This window comes from Salmo trutta, chromosome 13, assembly GCF_901001165.1.
Source record: "Salmo trutta chromosome 13, fSalTru1.1, whole genome shotgun sequence".
NCBI lineage: Eukaryota > Metazoa > Chordata > Actinopteri > Salmoniformes > Salmonidae > Salmo > Salmo trutta.
The window spans coordinates 78,477,514-78,488,455 of record NC_042969.1 but is presented as its reverse complement, the minus strand read 5'-3'; the positions used below and the strand labels follow the sequence as shown (position 1 = coordinate 78,488,455).

General features: G+C 46.4%; 1 protein-coding gene across 2 annotated transcripts in view; it reads left to right on the top strand.

Moving 5' to 3' along the window:
- LOC115206567 (roundabout homolog 2) overlaps positions 1 to 10,942 on the top strand; it is a 124,309-nt gene that overhangs the window by 16,038 nt on the left and 97,329 nt on the right. For both annotated transcript variants that reach the window (XM_029773695.1, XM_029773694.1), the window contains exons 4-5: positions 5,233 to 5,369; positions 7,383 to 7,394. In XM_029773695.1, the coding sequence (XP_029629555.1) occupies positions 5,233 to 5,369; positions 7,383 to 7,394 (149 nt within the window). The remainder of the gene's footprint in view (positions 1 to 5,232; positions 5,370 to 7,382; positions 7,395 to 10,942) is intronic.

The window sequence follows — 10,942 nt, the reverse complement described above, 5'->3', positions numbered from 1 at the left end:
TAGACAGCAGACGAAAGCTACGGGACAAGCTGTGAAGGGAGAAGAAGAGTAGAGGAGATGGGAGAGCTCTGCCCTAGAGCCCTACAGTGGGAAGATGACAAGACATAAGGCTGGTTAATTGATTTTGTCCCGCGGTTGACAAACTCTCGACAGGTTAGCTGGCTGCTTGGATCAGACTCAGGTAGAGTGACAGGCAGAGTGTATGAAACAGGATCACCCTGCACTATCAGAGCATAGCAGAGAAGAGAGGGGACCTTGTCTCTGAGCTACAGCCACACAGTCAGCTACAGCCACACAGTCCCACACCTGAAACCTGGGAGACTGACTCGTTCATGGTACTGTACAGCACCTGTACAACACCTCACACACACACACACACACACACACACACACACACACACACACACACACACACACACACACACACACACACACACACACACACACACACACACAGGTGATAAGAAGCTCTCACAGTGAGACAGCAAGGACATTTCAGGTGACACACAGATGAGTGTTTTTGAAAGATCTTTGAGTCCCTACTTCCCTTGAGCCACTTTAGTTTGATGTCGAGTTCAGGTGTGCTATAAAACTACTGTAGCACTTCTCCAGCAGCAGCACAGGCACAGTTTGGGAGTCAGAGTTCTTCCACAGTCCAGTACTCATTATAGTCTTCTCTCTGTGGGCCCTGCCCTGTGTATCAAACACCTCAACTCTGTGGTCCCTGCCCTGTGTATCAAACACCTCAACTCTGTGGTCCCTGGCCTGTGTATCAAACACCTCAATTCTGTGGTCCCAGCCCTGTGTATCAAACACCTCAACTCTGTAGTCCCTGGCCTGTGTATCAAACACCTCAACTCTGTGGTCCCAGCCCTGTGTATCAAACACCTCAACTCTGTGGTCCCTGCCCTGTGTATCAAACACCTCAACTCTGTGGGCCCAGCCCTGTGTAGGCAGTTAACAAACCAGAAAAATGCTGCTTTGTCTTAGCATGTGTTTACATTCCTGTAACTCGACGTGTCTCTGCATATGAAAGCTAGTAACTTTGTGTATGGGTGTGCATGGTACTGTATGATTTTGTACCAGTGGAGGCTGTTGAGGGGAGGACGGGTCATAATAATGGCTGGAACGGAGCGAATGGAATGGCGTCAAACACCTGGAAACCATGGAAACCATGTGTTTGATGTACTTGACACCAGTCCAACAATAACGCTCCAGTCATTACCACGAGACCGGCCTCCCCAATTAAGGTGCCATCAGCCTCCTGTGTTTTGTGTACTGTACAGTGTGTATTTGCCTGTGTGTGTTTATTTGTGTATGTGTTCTGTAGTTCAGAGCGAGGGAGAGGCCAGGCAGCAGGGTGAACTTAGCTCTGCTCTCCACAGCCTTTCCATATTCCATGTGTAATTAAATACCGCCTCTTATAGAGATCAGAGCTCTAACCCGAGCCAGCTACAGTAAAGAGCTACTGTTTCTCCCTCTCTCTCAGTGTGTGTGTGTGTGTGTGTGTGTGTGTGTGTGTGTGTGTGTGTGTGTGTGTGTGTGTGTGTGTGTGTGTGTGTGTGTGTGTGTGTGTGTGTGTGTGTGTGTGTGTGTGTGTGTGTGTGTGTGTGTGTGAGCGTGTTTTATCCACCAGCGTTTCCAGTGTTCTTGTAATCTTAGCTGATTTGTTCTAGGATGTTGATTACAGATTGATTGTGTCATGTTTCCCTCTAAATCCATTCATTTTGATAGATTGATAGTTGGAAAGAACCGAAACAAACACATGTTGTATGATGTTATTCAGTGTGGTCAGTATGTTCCCTGCTTGCTGAGTGTGTCCATGCATCAATGGCCATGTGTGGGAACCTGTCAAAACAACATGGCTGTTTTCATTCATATCAATGATCACAATGGGCCTCTGTGCCGTTCCTGCATCCTCCCTAAACCCTCTCCTCCACCCGCCCCCACTCCTCAGTCAAGATATAATGTTCTCTTCGCAGTCTTGTTCTTCCGTCTCAGCCTGAGGCAGAGTCAGAGAAGGACTGTCTCTAGTCTCCATTAGCTTGTTTGTTTTCCATCAGACAGGCTCGTCTCCAATGGCGCTGTGTCATTCCTTTGGAGGCCTCTCTCACTATTCAAACAATAACAGCTCTCTTCACCTCCCCACCTACACACAACCTGCTCTTCCCTGACTCCCCTGTCTCCCCAAAACAAAGCATTTAGTCATGATTCAGTCAAATAATTGTACTTTTGTTAAGGGCCAATGTGATGGATAGTGCTGGCAGTCAGGGTGCAGGAATGCACTTCAATAAAGCTGCCTTTGAAACATTTGCTCAGGAAATATCGAGAGAGAGCGAGAAAGAGAGAGAGAGAGAACAGATTAGTTCAGCAGCTGCTGGTGGCACGAGGCCATCAGTTCACCTTAGACCTGAGCTGTGGGGCTGTGGGATCTCTCTACACACCACATCACTGTTCTCAGGTAGATACAGTATGGAGATCTTGAGCTTAAAACTAGACCAGGATTCAGATTTTGGTGTGAAAATGTTGGTAGGAAGCTAGTATGGCTTGGCATTTTGTCTCTTCATCTCTCTCTCTCTCTCTCTCTCTCTCTCTCTCTCTCCCTCTCCCTCTCTCTCTCTCCCTCCCTCCCTCTCTCTCTCTCGCTCTCTCTCTCGCTCTCTCTCTCGCTCTCTCTCCCCACACCCTCCCCACACCACCCCGCCAACTCAACACAACACTCACATTGCAATGCTAACCGCACTTCCAGAAGCCAGGGCAACTAATCAAACCAGCATCCCTCTCTTGTCAACTGCCGTACAACCCCCACAAATCCCAACCCCTCTCTCTCTCTGTATCTCTCTCTCTTTGTCTCTCTTTCTCAAACACACACCAGCTCTCAGTTCAGCCTGTCAGATACCTCAAACCACAGGTTTGGGATCAGAGGACAGCCTGACTAAATACATCTAGACAGTGTTTTTTAAAATGTGATGACTCTCCCAGCTCCAGTCATGTAAATCCCCCACCCCCAGCTCCAGTCATGTAAATTCCCCCCATACCCCCAGCTCCAGTCATGTAAATCCCCCCCATACCCCCAGCTCCAGTCATGTAAATCCCCCCCCCAGCCCCAGCTCCAGTCATGTAAACCCCCCCCCAGCCCCAGCTCCAGTCATGTAAATCCCCCCCAGCTCCAGTCATGTAAATCCCTCCCATCCCCCACCCCCAGCTCCAGTCATGTAAATCCCCCCCCCACCCCCAGCTCCAGTCATGTAAATCCCCCCCAGCTCCAGTCATGTAAATCCCCCCCCATCCCCAGCTCCAGTCATGTAAATCCCCCCCCACCCCCAGCTCCAGTCATGTAAATCCCCCCCCAGCTCCAGTCATGTAAATCCACCCCTCCCCCAGCTCCAGTCATGTAAATCCCCCACCCTTCCACCCCCAGCTCCAGTCATGTAAATCCCCCACCCCCCTTCCCCCAGCTCCAGTCATGTAAACCCCCCCCCCCCTCCCCCAGCTCCAGTCATGTAAATCCCCCCCTTTCCCAGCTCCAGTCATGTAAATCCCCCACCCTTCCACCCCCAGCTCCAGTCATGTAAATCCCCCACCCCCCCTCCCCCAGCTCCAGTCATGTAAACCCCCCCCCTCCCCCAGCTCCAGTCATGTAAATTCCCCCTTCCCCAGCTCCAGTCATGTAAATCCCCCACCCCCCCATCCCCAGCTCCAGTCATGTTAATCCCCTCCCCCCCAGCTCCAGTCCATTCTTTATTATCTGCTATACTGTACTGAAGGTTATATGTAGTACCACATGTGAATTTGTGCTAACACACACACACACACACACACACACACACACACACACACCTGTCATAAATATTGAATTGGTGTGGGGTTTCCAGTTGAAAGCAGCCCACTCTCTGTACTGTGTGTCATTGTTGAATAATTGATCCTCCTTCCTTCCATATCTTCTATGGTCACAATGAACAGTGTTGTTTCTAAATACGGTTTCCTCTTCAGGAGTGGAACGCTGTATGTACGTTCTCTTAGAGATGGTGGTGAAGGAAAATGTCACATTTAGTCAGTTTATCATAATACGCTCCACAAGGCTTGCACTGATGGGTTCACTCAACGCTGTGAATTAGCTTTGGACTCAAAACTATTATTATATTATTTAATAAAATGCAATGTCAACAGAAGACATTTAATCTGACAGTGTTGTGTGTGTGTGTTCCAGGTATTCTCAACAGAAGACATTTAATCTGACAGTGTTGTGTGTGTGTTCCAGGTATTCTCAACAGAAGACATTTAATCTGACAGTGTTGTGTGTGTGTTCCAGGTATTCTCAACAGAAAAAAATGTAATCTGACAGTGTTGTGTGTGTGTTCCAGGTATTCTCAACAGAAGACATTTAATCTGACAGTGTTGTGTGTGTGTTCCAGGTATTCTCAACAGAAAAAATGTAATCTGACAGTGTTGTATGTGTGTTCCAGGTATTCTCAACAGAAGAAATGTAATCTGACAGTGTTGTGTGTGTGTTCCAGGTATTCTCAACAGAAAAAATGTAATCTGACAGTGTTGTGTGTGTGTTCCAGGTATTCTCAACAGAAGACATTTAATCTGACAGTGTTGTGTGTGTGTTCCAGGTATTCTCAACAGAAGACATTTAATCTGACAGTGTTGTGTGTGTGTTCCAGGTATTCTCAACAGAAAAAAATGTAATCTGACAGTGTTGTGTGTGTGTTCCAGGTATTCTCAACAGAAGACATTTAATCTGACAGTGTTGTGTGTGTGTTCCAGGTATTCTCAACAGAAAAAATGTAATCTGACAGTGTTGTGTGTGTGTTCCAGGTATTCTCAATAGAAAAAACGTAATCTGACAGTGTTGTGTGTGTGTTCCAGGTATTCTCAACAGAAAAAATGTAATCTGACAGTGTTGTGTGTGTGTTCCAGGTATTCTCAACAGAAGACATTTAATCTGACAGTGTTGTGTGTGTGTTCCAGGTATTCTCAACAGAAAAAATGTAATCTGACAGTGTTGTGTGTGTGTTCCAGGTATTCTCAACAGAAAAAATGTAATCTGACAGTGTTGTGTGTGTGTTCCAGGTATTCTCAACAGAAAAAATGTAATCTGACAGTGTTGTGTGTGTGTTCCAGGTATTCTCAACAGAAGACATTTAATCTGACAGTGTTGTGTGTGTGTTCCAGGTATTCTCAACAGAAGACATTTAATCTGACAGTGTTGTGTGTGTGTTCCAGGTACGAGATCAAGTATGACAAGGAGGACTACCTGCTGAGAGTGAAGAAGGCGTCGGCCAGTGACGAGGGCACCTTCACCTGCCTGGCAGAGAACCGCGTGGGCAAGGTGGAGGCCTCTGCCAGTCTCACCGTCAGAGGTGAGTGTGGGCTGCCCTCTGGCTCTCACCTCTTTCCCTCTTTCATCCTATAACCCTGAGCAAGTTCAGAATGCCAGTCAGAACAGCTTGGCATTTTACAATTGTTCTAGTTTATCAGAAATGGGTATAAGTAAAACATCAATTCTACTCGAAACAGACATTTTACGTTTGTGATTAGTAGTAGTATGACTAGTAGTATGGTTAGTAATATGACTAGTAGTGTGACTAGTAGTGTGACTAGTAGTGTGACTAGTAGTGTGACTAGTAGTGTGACTTGTAGTGTGACTAGTAGTGTGACTAGTAGTGTGACTAGTAGTGTGACTAGTAGTATGGTTAGTAGTGTGACTAGTAGTGTGACTAGTAGTGTGACTAGTAGTGTGACTAGTAGTGTGACTAGTAGTATGGTTAGTAGTGTGACTAGTAGTGTGACTAGTACTGTGACTAGTAGTGTGACTTGTAGTGTAACTAGTAGTGTGACTAGTAGTGTGAATAGTAGTGTGACTAGTAGTGTGACTAGTAGTGTGACTAGTAGTATGACTAGTAGTGTGACTAGTAGTATGGTTGATCTACTATGGAACAGGAGTGTTTCCACAAAGAGTCTTTCCTTCAAATAGTGCTGACTGCCACAGCCAAGAAAGACATGTTCTGTCTATGAATCCATTTAATTATTTACACACACACACACACACACACACACACACACACACACACACACACACACACACACACACACACACACACACACACACACACACACACACACACACACACACACACACACACACACACACACACACACACACACTTCCCCCATGGTGGTTTGTTAGCAATGTTATCCCCTCAGTCACTGAAGCCCTTCTACAGTTAACTGGTCTACACTGCACCACTGCATTGTAGGTGGTGAAGGCTAATAAAGAATCTATCTATCTATCTATCTATCTATCTATCTATCTATCTATCTATCTATCTATCTATCTATCTATCTATCTATCTATCTATCTATCTGTCTGTCTGTCTGTCTGTCTGTCTGTCTGTCTGTCTGTCTGTCTGTCTGTCTGTCTGTCTGTCTGTCTGTCTGTCTGTCTGTCTGTCTGTCTGTCTGTCTGTCTGTCTGTCTGTCTGTCTGTCTGTCTGTCTGTCTGTCTGTCTGTCTGTCTGTCTCTTTCTCTCTCTTTCTCTCTCTCTCTTTTTCTCTCTCTCGCTCTCTCTCGCTCTCTCTCTCTCCTTTTTTTGTCCATTAAATCTCACACTGTTCAAGGTCTCTGTGGATTGCTTTAACGTCATGTTCATCCTTTTGACTAGTCGATAATATGAACCATGGTCTCTGAGCCCTGCTCAGTGGGCTGAGTGTAGAATACATGGTGCACAGGTAGAGGTATTCCACAGACACACAGACCGTCAGACAGACCGACAGAGAGAGAGAGAGAGAGACTCTCTCCACTAACTCTTCCTTCCTTAATGTCAATATGGTGGTGCTGGGCCTCAACAGCTGTATCCCTGAATTAAATATGAAGACTCAGATAGACTGAGTTATCTCTCTCTCTCTCTCGCTATCTCTCTCTGATGAACACACACACTGCCTTGCTGTTCCAAACACACACCACCCTACGAGCTGTAGAATTCATGAATGCAGACAGAGAAGATCCAATAACAAGAAGCCTTCAGAGCCCCAATCTTTTCCTGCTCTCTTCTGAGTAAGACTATGTTGATGTTACCAGAGCATGGCTTCCAGAAATACTATTGATCTATTCATTGATCCATTCCATAACAATGAGGTGCTATATTCAGATTGGGCATCCCTAACAGTTCACTGGAGAGGCTCTGTTACACAGCACACTGTCAAAGCTGTGTTAAAGGTGAATTCCCTTCAATAGGATCTTATCTGTCATGCGTACCCTGTACTAGAACTGTGTACCTCAACACGACATGTCATTCATTCCCCTTATATCTTATGATTTGTTTGACTTTAATTTCCCTATTTGTTTTTCCACCTCTTCATTGTGGTGTGTCCAGCTCGCCCTGTCGGTAAGTACCATCCTGATGATCCCAGTCCATCCTGCATGCTCTCTCCATACACACACCCTCGCTGCCTTGCAGATTGCAACGACCCTCACCCTACTGTATTAACACAGATGTTGTATCACTCCGTACCACGCCTTTACCCTAAAACCCTGCTTGTCTATCTCAAATGGTTACAGAGGTGACTTTTTAGTACAGTCATCAGCTTCAGCCTTGCTTGCTTACTAACCTCTTGATGAACTAATAATCCTTAGCTCTCTAGAGTACCTAGGTTATGTATCTGTACTGTAGTGTGTCTGTCTAAGACATAGCTGTCTCTAGTCTCCCCTACTTGTCCCCCCTGGCAGACAGAAATGGGATCTGTATGTCTTGTATTGAGTTGCTTCCTCTGGTCTGGGAAATAAAGTCTCAGTAATTGTTGCTTTTCTATTTCCTTTTCACATGGACCTGGAGGAGACATGGAGTCAGGGCAATTTGAAACTCTTAAAAGTGTTATGTCTTCCAGTACAGTAGATGGTTTTGGTGAAAAGTGTCACTTTGAGCTGTTTGGGTTCTGACATCTGGGAAGAGATATGGGAGAGAGAGACAGTTGTGTGTAGGGGAGAAAGGAGAGAGATGTGTGTAGCTGTAGGGCAGGCTGAGAGAGGAGAGGTTAGGAAGAGGGGAGCAGGGGTGCGTGTCAGAGCTAGCTTGACTGGCAGAAGGAACCCTGACGTTGGAGGAGTGGTAGGACCTTCGTTGCCAAAACAGCAGTGGCCACCCCCAGATTGTCACGGACTGTCAAGCTGCAGGAAGATTTAGGAAATTACACATGCAGGCTGCCCATGGGAATGAGACAGTAATTGCTTTTGACTTCTGAATAAAATATGATTGAATGTGGGATTTAAAGAAACGAGAAAAAAATGCTTGAGTGTGTGTGTGTGTGTGTGTGTGTGTGTCTGTCCATTTGTTCATGGCTGTCTCAGAGCTGCATTTTACTATGAATCCCCTCCAGCCCAGGACAGATCATGAATTAAATATGGGGCTTTGATCTTGTGCCTCCCTTAGAGGGGACAGGAAGGAGGCTCTCACTAGTCTTTAGGGTCCCGGAATCAAACAGCCTCTGTGTCAAACATCCTCACACACACTACTGGGACATCCTGTCTGTCACTCACTGGCTAGGGGACTGCAAACTTTAAATATGCATCACTTGTTGGCCCCCAATCCAACCCAACCTCATCACATCATACCTGACCTGCTATCACAGCTTGCTTTACAAGGCTACATTGCTCTGTGTTTGTGTGGGTGCTGCATAGGTGAGAGATTGAGGGGGATCGAGGAAGACAAGGAGAGCGTGATAAAAGAAGCGATAGATAGAGAGGAGAGACAAGGTGTGAGGGCAGCAATAGAGAACAGCCTGTAAGTCGTCAAACACTGAGTGACTGCTCTGATTTAATGCACTGGTCATTGGATTGTCCAGCAAGAGAGAGAGAGAAAGAGATGGAGGGAGCAAGAGACTGTGATTTAGGTGCTCTGTATCAGACCCAACGTTATGAAATGCAGCAAGCAATCTAAGTTGAGGAGAGCCAAACAGGAAGCCTGTAAATCTATAGCCATCTGTAGCATTCCTAGCTGTGTTTATCTTTGACAAATACACTCTCCCAAAAAAAGGATTACATGGAGAAATGATCCCAACAGGAAGAGGGTTACCCTGACTTGAATCAGCTGGGTTGTCACTGGAAAGACTTACACAGGAATCAGAATAAAAGACCGTCAGTGTTTTCATATAATGATGTATTATGAAACTGTGTCATATGGTTTTGTTGAAGGCATTGTGATCATGCAGTTTAACAAATCTCTCTTTCATCTGTTGGCTATTCCCTCTGCTGGCTATTCCCTATGCTGGCTATTCCCTCTGCTGGCTATTCCCTCTGCTGGCTATTCCCTCTGCTGGCTATTCCCTCTGCTGGCTATTCCCTCTGCTGGCTATTCCCTATGCTGGCTATTCCCTCTGCTGGCTATTCCCTATGCTGGCTATTCCCTCTGCTGGCTATTCCCTATGCTGGCTATTCCCTCTGCTGGCTATTCCCTCTGCTGGCTATTCCCTATGCTGGCTATTCCCTCTGATGGCTATTCCCTCTGCTGGCTATTCCCTCTGCTGGCTATTCCCTCTGCTGGCTATTCCCTATGCTGGCTATTCCCTATGCTGGCTATTCCCTCTGCTGGCTATTCCCCTCTGCTGCTAGTCCCTCTGCTGGCTAGTTCCCTATGCGGGCTATTCCCTCTGCTGGCTATTCCCTCTGCTGGCTATTCCCTATGCTGGCTATTCCCTCTGCTGGCTATTCCCTATGCTGGCTATTCCCTCTGCCTGGCTATTCCCTCTGCTGGCTATTCCCTATGCTGCGATTCCCTCTCTGCTGATTCCCTATGCTGGCTATTCCCTATGCTGGCTATTCCCTATGCATGGCTATTCCCTCTGCTGCTATTCCCTCGGCATTCCTATGCCTGGCTATGCCCTATGCTGGCTATTCCCTCTGCTGGCTATTCCCTCTGCTGGCTATTCCCTCTGCTGGCTATTCCCTCTGCTGGCTATTCCCTCTGCTGGCTATTCCCTATGCTGGCTATTCCCTCTGCTGGCTATTCCCTCTGCTGGCTATTCCCTATGCTGGCTATTCCCTCTGCTGGCTATTCCCTATGCTGGCTATTCCCTCTGCTGGCTATTCCCTCTGCTGGCTATTCCCTATGCTGGCTATTCCCTCTGCTGGCTATTCCCTATGCTGGCTATTCCCTCTGCTGGCTATTCCCTATGCTGGCTATTCCCTCTGCTGGCTATTCCCTCTGCTGGCTCGCCATACCAAATATTAACAAAGTTACAGATGCCACTACTGCTTTGAGAACACTCACACAACAGTAGGAAACCTATTTGTAAGTGATGTGTAACAACAGTCTGGTCTAGTCAGAGATGTAGTCTGTGGTCGGAGGTTAGCTAGTACCTCTATTCTCTTTCATTTCATTTCAATATCAAATGTAACTAAGTGCTGAATGACTTTATCCTCAGTGTAAGAAAAGTGAGAACAAGTTTGACTGATAAAAATATCTAGCTTTGATTTCTGATGCCATCTCTGGATTATACTTGACTGACGTTTTGGGATTGGTGTCTATAATTGGTTGATTTAAATGTCCTCTCCTCTCTGACTATGATGAACGTTTTAGGAGTGTACGTAGTGTTGAGTGGTGGGTGAGAGAGGGGGTAAGGGCTGTGTCCTCCCCCCAAGGGACCCATGAGAGAGTTAGCTGTTAGCCTTTAGCTGTTAGCTGGGTTCTGTCCATTTATTTAATTCTATCCTCACAAGGTTTTCTCTGTGTCTTTCTCTGTGTAGCCTAGCTACATTATGTCTAACTAACTCTCCTGATGCCATTGTCACCGAGACACTGCTGCTGTTTGTGAACACCGACAACCGTCATTCATTCAGCTCCAGCCTCAATGAATGGCCTTGAGTGGTTACCATGGCGTTCAATACCATGGTGATCAATGGAAGGAACACACTGCATGGAAGCTCTACACACTCTTAGAA